We start from the raw sequence: 12,193 nt of genomic DNA, 5'->3' as shown, positions 1-12,193 counted from the left end.
CAATTTAATTATAACACAAACATGATTTAGGTCACAATATTAAGTAAAATAATATTTAATATGTATATATATATATATATATATATATATGTCTCTTATTTTTAACTTATTTATATTTGTCACCAGGATGCTGCACAATATTTATTTTTTTTTATCTTACAATTCAAACTAAAGAACTTATTTGCAATTAGTCACAATTCTATTGAATACCATCATTACCTCAGACTTTATTAGTTCCAACCTGCTTTGGTTTCTTCCATCTGTCCATTTATTGTTCAACATTAGGAACACTTTCGCTGTGGACATTTGATTCTTATATACTTAACACGAAGCCTAATATGTTACTAGGTGTATTATTATTTCATTTTCATTCAGTCATTTCATTCAATGTTTTGCCCAAACGAAGGTCTTTCACTGCAAACCCAGCTTTCTCCAATCTTTCCTATTTCTGCCTTTCTCTTTGTTTCCTCATATGACCCATATATCTTAATATCGTCTAACATCTGATATCTTCTTCTGCTTCGAACTTTTCTCCCGTTCACCATTCCTTCCAGTGCATCCTTCAGTAGGCAGTTTCTTCTCAGCCATTGACACAACCAATTCCTTTTCCTCTTCCTGATCAGTTTCAGTAACATTCTTTCTACACCCACTCTTTCCAACATATCTTCATTTCATATTCCGTCTGTCCACTTCACACGTTTCATTCTTCTCCATATCCACATTTCAAATGCTTGTATTCACTTCTTTTCACTACGTCGTAATGTCCATGTTTCTGCCCCATACAATGCCACTCTCCATACAAAGCATTTCACTAGTTTCTTCCTTAGTTCTTTTTCCAGAGGTCCGCAGAAGATGCTCATTTTTCTATTAAAAGTTTCCTTGCCATTGCTGTCCTCTTTTTGACTTCCTGGCAGCAGCTCATGTTACTGCCTATAGTACACCCCAAGTATTTGAGCTGTCCACTTGCTCTACTGCCTCATTTAGAATTCGCAAGTTTATCTTTTGTGTTTTTCTTCCTATGACCATGGCCTTCGTCTTTTATTATTATATTACATTAAAATTGAACATTGATAAGAAATACGGTAGGATTAGAAGATCAATACGGGAGTCGAGAGGATAAAAAAAAATAGCTAAAATACGAGAATCCCCGGAAAATACGGGAGAGTTGATCATCCTAATCATAGCACAACATCTCTATTCATTGCATGGACACTCACAGTAATCTAGTTGTCCGAAGTTCCGATTATGCTCACATTCTGATTGTAGGTATTGTTATGTGTAGAATTATTGCGACTGTTCTTTTTTCTCATGATCTACTCTATAGCACTATCACACAGTAACTACTATCTTAAAGGAGATTTTATGCTTCATGCCCGCTAAACTTTTCAGGCGTCAAGACAAGATAAACAGCACTAGTATTGATCTTTTGAACCATTAATTTTGGTTATTGGTATGATACGTAATACAAATTATTAAATATAATGTAAAATGTATTCCTCTGTAATGGTACACAGTATAGTTTGACAATATCCTGGTGATAATTCTGTTGGATAAGTTAAGTACGAAAATTGCAAGTACACTCTGAAATTCAAAATCATCAAAAAGAAAATTATCGGTTTTAACTAATTGTATCCAGTTTTGGTATTATGGCTTCGAATATGTATGTCGTTTATAAAGTGAAACTTGTTATATTTCATGTGCGTACTTCCTGCAGGAATTTATTCTTCTGTATAACTAAGGAAGACGATATTTATACCGACAAAACAATTAAACTTATTGATTCTTACGTACTTTTATATGGACGATTTGAAATTATCTACCTCGTAATCTTTTATCTATAAAATCGATTTTGTTATCACAACGTTATATCAATTAAAATGTATACAATTTGCAGGTTCATTGTCTTCATTTTATCCATTGTTTCATTATATTTGTAACACAGATGGTTAGCACCTTATATGCGTCGGTTCAGAAAACCAAGGCCTACTACAACAAGTACTGTTACAACATAAAATAACAGAAAAATGCAGATGAACCTTTTCAACAGGCTATACCAGTACTCGTCAGCTGGCTACGGACTGGAAGGTCCGGAGTTCGATCCCGAGTGATGATGGTATTTTCTCGTTTTCTCTCCAGAACGGCTCAGAGGTTCAGTCAGCGTCCTATCAAATTGAGTACCGTTTCTTTCTCGGAGGTAAAAGACGGTCGGAGCGCGGTACCACCACACCACCTCAGTCTAATGCTGTCACGGAAAGCGTGGGGCTCTACCTTCATGCCCCCCCCCCAAGTGTCTTCATGACATGAGAAGGGAATACCTTTACCTTTTACCAGTACTCGTACTGTCTCAAATTTTAACCACGCCGCAACCTGTTACTTTAATATACTGAGCTCAACTTCTGCCATAATGTTCCCTTTGATGGAAAATATCGTCTTGAAATACAAATTTCAGTTCTGTCAAAGTATGACAGGACATCAGAAAAAAATATATTCCACTTATTTTTTTTCTGCATATCGTACAAAGCAGTGTTTAACCAGTGGTTACACAGAAAACGAAAACCTGTGCCAAATCTATCTCCCTGTGCCACTTCGCCATTTCCTCCTGAAAACATGAGTTGAAGGAGATGATGGAATAACTTCAAATAGTGAGTATGACAATGGGTCCTCAACATCTCAAGCTCTGCATATCAATGTGAACGCAGCCAGAAAATCCACTTGCTATGTCAAAAAGAATTAAGCTATCTTAGTCGTGATTTAAATTACGGTAAAGAAGAGGTAGCGTTGTTACGCTACGGGATACAGCAGTGGACATTTCTGATAAAAGATACTAAAATATAGATTTATCCAACTCTGAATTGACAATTTAATTAATATTTCAAGATGAGAGACATCATGTGCTTCCATGAGGACATTAACGCCTTAATGAAGGAATTGGACATTAAACATAGAGATTTTCGACTTTTCATAGATTTATCTAAATAAATTTGAAGTCTGTATTATTACTTAATGACAATTTAATGCCATCAATTTTGAATAGAGAAAGAAGTAAATGTGCAACAAACTATCAGAAACAAGTCACAGCTTGTAGAGTTCTAGTGTGCAGATTTTCTATTAAGCCACAGACGTGTACAATGGGCTAACGTAAATCTGAAACGTCTACCCAACTAAGAAAGAAAATAAATATCTTTCTGTTGTATAAGTTGAAAAGATAAAATTAGTCAATGTAACTTGAAATAAAGTACACAGAGAAACATGGCACACATGTGTTGTAACTTATGTGTGTATTGAGCCCAAGTTGCACAGAGGAAAGCGTCTGTTCTTACAGCCTGTTACTTGTCTTTTCAGTCTTAATATTAATTATTATTATCCTTGTTTAATTTAATTTATTCTACAAGTGACATTACTTGGACATGTATAACAGCGTCTTGTCGTGATACAACCACAAGTAGTGATTGGGGATGCTCATCTCATGGAAGGTTACTTTCTTCGCGTTTTTGAAGAAACAGTCTGGCCTCCAGATGTCATGAAGCCAATCCACGTCCAAGATGCGATAGTCTTCGCTCATATACTCTGGGAGTCTGAGTCGGGGATCACGCCAACTTTGTGCCAGGAAGATATCTGCTACATACGTCTGCAATAGAAGTGATTTTCTTTGGGAACAATTCGTGAATGTGAAATTGGTTTATACTTCCCGATCTCTAGTATGGAAATGTGAATAAAAAGTATGCAGTTTCTGCTATGACATAAGTAGAGAAGTAAAAGAGAAAGAAACAAAGAAAAAAAGGATGGATGGATTAAAGTATGGATGGATGGATGGATGGATGAAAGAATGGATGGATGAAAGGATAGATGGATGAATGAAAGGATGAAAGAAAGGAAAAGAGCAGAAATTAATGAAAGAAAGAAAGAAAGAAAGAAAGAAAGAAAGAAAGAAAGAAAGAAAGAAAGAAAGAAAGAAAGAAAGAAAGAAAGAGGAGCGGACGAACGGATGGACGGACGAACGGACACACGGTCGGATGGATGAAAGGATGGACGGAGGATGGACGAAAGTATGGACGAACGAACGGACACACGGTCGGACGGGCGAAAGGATGGACGAAAGGATGGACGAACGAACGAACACACGGTCGGATGGACGAAAGGATGGACGGACGAACGGACGGATGGACGAAAAGATGGACGGACGAACGAACGGATGAACGAAAAGATGGACGGACGAACGAACGGAAGAACGAAAGGATGGACGGACGGACGAACGGACGAACGGACGAACGGACGAACGGACGAGAGATTGGACGAACAAACGGATGGACGAAAGGATGGTCGGACGAAAGGGCGGATGGACGAAAGAATGGATTGATGAAAGGAGTCTTCGAATACTAGTTCTGGCACGTATGGTTATGTGTTATGTTGATTTAATCTCGTGAAACCAAGTGCTTATGTGAGCCGTAGCTTATAGTAAGAACCTTATGGTGAGTGTAAGTAAGCTCGCTAGGAGACAAGTAGAAACACAGTGAGAGTCCACTTTCTTCTTCCCCTGACGCGCAGGTAGGGTTCACGGGATAACGAATGGCCTATACTTGCTCTAAACGCATTATGTAGTTCCGTCATGTCTCTTTCTAATGCCGATTAAAAATAGTATCAGTATTTTCGTAAAATCCCTATAATTGCGTGGAGCTTTTAATTGGTTGTTTGATTTGTGATAGTGTAGGTTTGAATGTTTGTAGGTTATGATATATATGGGATAAATTAAAGTAACCTACATTATATATGTTGCATTATTAAGAATTGTTTTATTTGTATGCTGTATGCAATGCTGCGGGTTGCATCGCGCTCCCGCTAAGCAGCAAGCTGTGAGTGGAATATTACACAAATTTAAGGGACTTCTCTCCTGAATAGGTGCCACTTAAATGTTCCATGTTAAAATTACTGCCCAAATATTTACTTATAATAAACCTTACTTGGATAAGGAAACCGTCGGTAAATAGATACGAAATATTGTTTTCTGCTCTCTTATTTCAAGAACACAACTAGTTTTGCACCTTCATCACTTTCCCATACGTATGTTCTGGTCCTGTACATCACTTACCATGGACTCCTCATTGATTGAATCCAGCGAAAGCACGGTGACATGGAAGTATACAATCGTAGGCTGCCCTTGGAGTCTGGGGGCTTTGTTCTTGTCATAGTGCTTCGGGTTGATTGGTAGAATGTCTCGGAGTGAAAGACTCGATTCCGGTGGCATCGTGGGTTCTGGATTAACATATCGCACCCCTCTGAAAAATTTAACATCTGTTTTTATCAAATGCTTATAGGTAAATAATGATCTCATAGTTTCATATATTTTCCTTTGACCCAGTACGTTTTCATTCTTGTGAGGATTATGGACCAAAAAGAGATGGTCACAATTAGTGAGACTTCCTGATTACGTAGTCAGGATGCTACAAGATCAAGACCATCGCTTAAAACAGCATTGAAATGCAACTGGCAAGGCATTCATATCCACTCCCAATAAAGATTGGAAATAAATATTAATTTCCTGTAGAAAACCGAACCAATGTGCAATATATCGCAGTCATAAAGCGATTTTCGTGTATATAAAAATATTTTCAAACGTCGTCATGATTATTTCCATTCACGAAATATTTACGGTTCCTAAAATCTACAGTTTCGGTGCTCCACCCATAGATGAGGACGCTTGGTTGAATGACGGAAGTCAAATACCCGCCATTGGAAAAAAGTATTTGAATAGATATTTTATGTGAATTTGTACAACGCGAATAACTTTCTCCTACTTAAACTGTAGACCTATAATGTGAATGTGAACTAATTTGTGAAGTCTTCTTCATTGAGATTAGAAGGAATATATTTTGTAATTGATACAGAAAGCGAGAGTTTACTTCCATATTTGAGTCCATCGCTTTGGAATAGTGGTCAACATATCTGACTGCGAAACTAGCAGACCCGGAATAGAATTCTGTTTGGAACAAGTTGCCTGGTTGGGGTTTATTCTGGGGTTTTCCTTCAAACCATTGAGAGCAAATGTTCGGTAACTTTCGGCTACGGACGCAGGGTTCATTTCGTCATCATTGTCATCTTCATCTGCATCCATCCTACCTACTTCCACACTCATATGTCATCCAATCATACGGGACTAACAGAATGGGTGCCCCAACTGCAGAAAGGTATTCTTCATCATAATCGCCAAAAGTAAGGGAGAGACGCAAATGGCTACATGACAGTATGCGCGACGTTAGTATAAAAAAACTTCCTTCAATAATTTCATTTATTCGTGTCCTTTAAATGATAGTCCAGAAAAATAAACTATAAACGAGAATACCATTCGCAAGATGATGAAATGACGATAAAAAGAATGTTACGATATGCGAAAAATGTATAATAAGAAATAATTAATATTTGTGACATTTATTTTTCTATTTCTTTTTTGTTAGCTTAATTTTTTTCGGTGGTAGTTAGATGAAGGACAGACGTCAGAAAGTATCTTAATGGGTACGTTCACTCAAAAGATTGGAACTGAAAATAATTCTTACCAGAGTTAACAGACAACGTTGATTTACAGATTATGAAGCAAAATGAAATCAGCCTAGTAAATATGAAAATAAATAGTCCTACTAGACTAATCGGTGAAATAAAATGTTACAATTGAAGACCTCCCCAGAATAAGGATGTAACCAACAAAACTGTAATTGAGTACTTCCGTGGAAAAAGGTTGGATGTAACATGTTGTCCAACTGTTACATCCAACCTTATTCCACGGAGGTACTCAATTCATGTTTCAGGAGAAAGGAAAATAATTTCTGGGGCATATTTCATTAGGCCTCTATTTACTATCACAACCATTTGGCTAAACAAGTATTAAAGTTTATTCTGCATTTGAACGCAATAATGTACTGTTATAAAAGAATAACTTAAAATTACTTTTTCCACCAACATCACATATTTCAATAATCTCATGTTGCATCCTTTTTCCGGAGAGATCTTCAACGACGGCATTGTTCTGGCTCATTAAAGTTGAGCGGTTCTGTTAATTGCTAATCGAACAGAAATGTAACTTACTCTGTACAGCCGAAGAGCCATGCAGCAGCAATGACTGAGCACCCAAGTTGCACCCAAATATTCTGTAAATATCAAAATTATGGTGAGAACTGTATCAAACGCATAGTGCACCATAAGCTTCCTTCCTTCTGACGATGTAACAATGCGAACTTGCATTCGAAAATGATAGCGCAGGGGGGATCATTGTTTTACTATTAATCATTTAGTGTCCGTATCCTTTTCCGTATTTTCAGTACATTTCTCAGGTAAAATCTCCAAAATTTAGCAAAATTAAAAAAAACACAGTAGTACATTTAAAATGTCCAAATAAGCATTACCTGAAAATTACAGCTTTCTACATTAAATAGCAACTGAGAAAAGATTGTTTTCGTATGAGAAAATAAACTTACGGAAAATGAGCGCTAAAACAAAATAATATACATAGACTACGCCCACTCCTCAGGAAAACGAAAAATTAACATGGATATAATTTTAGAATGATCATATGTGATATACGGTTTTAAAAGGAAAAATCAAAGACTAAATTGTAAAAATAAAAAATGCAGTAAACGTTAAAATTAATACCTATATACCACTTCTCAGAAAATCGAAAAGTTAAAATGAATACATTTTCAGCGCAGTCATATGCGATATACCATTTTAAACAGGGGAAAACCAATTTTGTAAAGATAAAAAATAAATAAAAAAATGTCCTCCCAGAATCCAATTTCATTCCTCTAGAATTTCATGCTACTTATTTGGAGTCTTTTTTGACCCCAAGAATATTTGTTGTTAAAAATTGGGATTTTATAGCTTAATGTATATTGGGAATTAAATCAATTAACTTTCCCAAAACACGCTATAAAATGTTCCATATAAAACAATTATTATCTCGAAAAAGAAGTAAAATGGAGCAAAATTGTATTAAAATTTTTGTTTCAAATATCTAAAAAAATAACCCCCTGAAATGATTGACATTACTTACAGTTTATCCTGTATATACAGTATAGTAACACATTATATGTATAATAGTATATTATTTTATTATTATCATTATTATTTTCCTCATTGTTTTTCTGACTTACGTAAACTTATCACAAATAAAGAATTGATAAAATCAATTCTGAATATTATCAAACATTTTTATTATTCAAAACTTGTCATTTTAAGAATCAAATGTAAACTAATACACGAGTACAAAACACAGATGAAAATCTAGAAACAGAACAACATATATTTGGATATAGGCTACGTCGAATCTCTTCGTAAAACATAAAATAGTTAATAGTCCAACAGAACATTATCTCAATTATAAATGCCTTATAGTTAAACGAAAAATAGGTAATGATTTCCCTATTCATTTAAATCTGTTCAGAGAGCACATAATCTTTTTTCATAGAAAGAATTTAGCGATTTATACATATTGTCTACCTGTAACTACCGTAACACACGACGATTTTCGGAAGGCAATTAAAAAAATAAAACCAACAAAGCATTCGGTATTAATGACATATCAAGTTGTATAATTAGAGAATGTCCTGAAATGTTTATTTCCATAACTCACATATTTAACTCCAGTCTCTAAGATTGTAAGTGACCTACATTATGAGAACAAGCAAGAAGTATCTCCGTGTAAAAAAGCGGCAAAAGATATGATGTTTGAAAGTGTAGACCAATTTCTATTCTAAATAACTAAAAAAAAATTGGACTATTATCCACAAGCACATGTCCTCCTATGTGAAAAACAAACTGAGCACAACACGACATGAATTCACTAAATCTAAATCTACAGTAACTAGAATTTGGTTCCGTGTCTAAATCAAATTTTACCTGTAATTGTTACGCGGGAACAAACTCGTTAAATATATTTCGATTTCAGCAAAACTTTTGATGTAGCTACACGTAATATCTTACTTCGTAAGTTGGGAAACATCGGTCTTTCGTCAAATTACGTAAACTGGTTTGAAAATTATGTGAGAAAATCCTATGCCCTACGCCTGTTTACCAAACTCTTTGATTCACTTATCTCAAACTTTGTAGTGCCACAGGATCAACTCTACACGTACAAAAATAAGTTCAAACTAATTAATATTTGCTGACGATTTTAGAATCCTTCTGCAATAGAGAAAACACTGCTGACTGTCAATCTCTTCAATGTGACTTCGATGCAATAGCAAAATGATCTGAAGAGAATGGCATGAAAATTAATGTTTTGAAATCTAATGTAATAATCTTTTCGAGGTAAATCACTTCTCCTAAATTCAACTATAACTGAAATAACAATCAAATTAATATAATAGATTGTTTTAGAAACACTGGAGTATTCTTTGGCACTAAGGGTCGAATTCATAGTCGTCACTTATAAATTGAGGAAACACTTAAGTAATTAGCATTTCCTTAGCACTTATTTCAGATCGTATTGCAGAGACGCTACTCATTCATATTCCCTGAGCATCCCCTTGACATCGAAAGAAATATGGCAACATGGCTAGACGTGAGCGCTTTCCTACATTCAATTGTTTTCCAGCGCCTTCAAATTGTTAAATCGGCATTATTGTCATACACAAATACAGAAGTAAATATTATAGAGCTAAAAATTATACCAGATGTCCAGAAAGCATTTTACAGAAAAGAAAGAAGTGAGCTAAGATAACTAGTTATGAAATATGGAGATATCGTCGAAAGTAAAAAAAATTGATAATTGTTCTCTCCAAAAGAAGAAATTGAGATGGAACATAATTGTAGTTGAGTTTAATACAAACTCCGTAAATATTCCTGTAAGTAAATCATTTTAATTTATTTTTCAGTTATTTTTATGCTAAACAAAGTGGAAGTGATGTAATTACGCAAATTTTAACAGCTTATTCCTTGGGTAGAATACAAACAAAAATGCAAATAACACTTTATTGGGACGTGAATACTTTTCGAAAAAAAAATGCCACTTAAATCTACCTGAAATGCTACTGTATCATAAAATCTCAAAGCAACCAGTACTTTCAGCAGTGGCGAAATCGGTATGCCTCATGGTTGTATTGTGAATTGAAATGAGAGACACCAGAATATACACAACAGTGTTCTTGTCGAAACGGTATCTCCTCTTAAATTGTTGATCATTATACATCTATAAAGGGTTTTCCATATCTCTGATATATCTTTTGCTTGCCGAAACTCATTTTCATTTTAATTACAGAACTCAATAAATTAAATTAAATCATAATCATCATCTATTGTATACCGAATCAGCTGATTACAATGCATATGAGGAAACACTTGAGTAAACTGACAAGCTACCTTATTTGAATAAGTGTTCACTTCAGTGGGATTTATGAATTGGAAATTATTATAAGCAACTGCTTAAGTGTTTCCTTACGATAAGTATTGACTATGAATTCGGCCCTAAGTATCATTTTCACAAACATGTCTGCATCATATTATTATAATCATGCAGTTAGAATGTTGGGTCTAATACTGTTAATAGCGTATTATTTCTGTACTCCTCATTCACAATTAATTATATGCTTTTCATGCCACTTAGTTCATGGGAGTCACGGCTTTTAGCCACCCAGAGTAACACAAGCCATTCGCTCATAAGCATCGTTGTCTAGATGTATTGTTAAGACTCAGTCGCTGTCAGCGGTGCTATTTTAAATATTAAATGCGCCTGGACAAATTATTGTAGCCACAAAGAAGAAGAGAAGGGTTCAGAGCCATAGTGGGCCAAGCGCCATTTATTAAAAACGGAGAAAGCAAGGGTTAAATTTAAGTGAATACCATAGTTTAACGAAGATTGAAATATCATTTAGTTTTAATGTGTATACTTTATATTACTTGCTATATGTTTCCATTGAATTATGGCAATAACTTCATTTTAACCCTCGTTTTCTACGATTTTATTAAATGGCGCTTGACCCACTATGGTTATGAATCCCTTAAGAGACGTATGAACTAAGTCGCTTGAAAGCATTATATTGATATCGAAATTTGAATATGCATCTATAGTCTAATTTGATTAAATTAGAAAATATCAAACACAGATTCATATCGTTATGTTCGTGTAAACTTCTGTTCAGTGACGCCAAGAATATTTATGAAAAAATTTTTGATTAATTAAAGTGACACAGTTTATTTTGCAGACGCAGAAATCACGATTCCCTATTTTTTAACAAAGGTCTTTAAAGGTGACATAACCTGTAAACCTTTTATAAACAACGTTAGTTTTCGTAGTCCTAAGAAAGGCCAAAAACTCAGACACTTATCTACAACAGAAATTCCAAATCTCTTTACCCTGTCTTCAGATGCAATAAAACTGCCAGCTCGTACAGAAATAAACTTGACACATTTTATTTATGAACTCAGAATTTGCAGAAAAATAAATAATAATAATAATAATAATAATAATAATAATTATTATTATTATTATTATTATTATTATTATTATTGATTTTTGTTGTTGTTGTAACACTTGTGCTAACCTATTACTGGTTAATCGCTGTTGGCTAGCACATTAATATTAATAACAGGTACCGTGTATAAAGTAGGTAATTAAAATAATTAATAAATTATGATCATAAACCGGAAACTAAAACAAAATATAATATTCAATGAAATCTCTCTTGAGTGAATTGAGTAAAATTGAAGCACTCACTCAAATATGGTTTTTAAACATGTTCGTAAAGATTTCGGGCAGATACTCTTTTCGAACGGAAAACTATCACATCTTTTACACACAGGCTTTTCTTCTTTTATACACTAATGAAATAGGTTAATTTCACACAATTTTATCGCCGGCAACAATTTATCCAAGCTCAAAAACTAACAAAACATTAGAACGATATATAAGATGTATAAATAAGCTTTATAGCGTAATTAAATGTAAAAACTTATTCGAAATTACATTCAGAGCCCTTTTTTCTGTGCTATAGGCCTAATATCTACAGTAATTCTTACACTTTCCTCAACTGTGTGTATAATTTAGATTATGTCTAGTGAAAAGTAAACGTTGTCTTTGTTTTGAAGTTCTCTGTAGTGCTTCAGATGAGATACTGATACATATTAATCATACTATTCATAAATATTCATATACTTAAGAGACGTTAAACTTCGCAATTCAAACAATGGAGAATAAAACATAAAGCGACAC

General features: G+C 34.4%; 2 protein-coding genes across 2 annotated transcripts in view; one reads left to right on the top strand and one right to left on the bottom strand.

The window, feature by feature from the left end:
• Positions 1–12,193, top strand: part of LOC138707664 (rho guanine nucleotide exchange factor 38-like) — a 201,652-nt gene that overhangs the window by 138,791 nt on the left and 50,668 nt on the right. The gene's annotated exons all lie outside the window — the stretch shown is intronic.
• The window catches only part of HisCl1 (Histamine-gated chloride channel subunit 1), a 33,827-nt gene that overhangs the window by 21,560 nt on the left and 74 nt on the right, over positions 1–12,193 (bottom strand). Inside the window, exons 2-4 of the mRNA XM_069836601.1 lie at positions 7,075–7,136; positions 5,087–5,273; positions 3,402–3,628 (exon numbers count right to left, since the gene is read on the bottom strand). Of these exons, the coding sequence (XP_069692702.1) occupies positions 3,402–3,628; positions 5,087–5,273; positions 7,075–7,136 (476 nt within the window). The remainder of the gene's footprint in view (positions 1–3,401; positions 3,629–5,086; positions 5,274–7,074; positions 7,137–12,193) is intronic.

Source organism: Periplaneta americana, chromosome 10 (assembly GCF_040183065.1).
Source record: "Periplaneta americana isolate PAMFEO1 chromosome 10, P.americana_PAMFEO1_priV1, whole genome shotgun sequence".
Taxonomy (NCBI): domain Eukaryota; kingdom Metazoa; phylum Arthropoda; class Insecta; order Blattodea; family Blattidae; genus Periplaneta; species Periplaneta americana.
The sequence above is the reverse complement of the archived record's forward strand: the minus strand, read 5'-3'. Positions and strand labels throughout refer to the sequence as shown.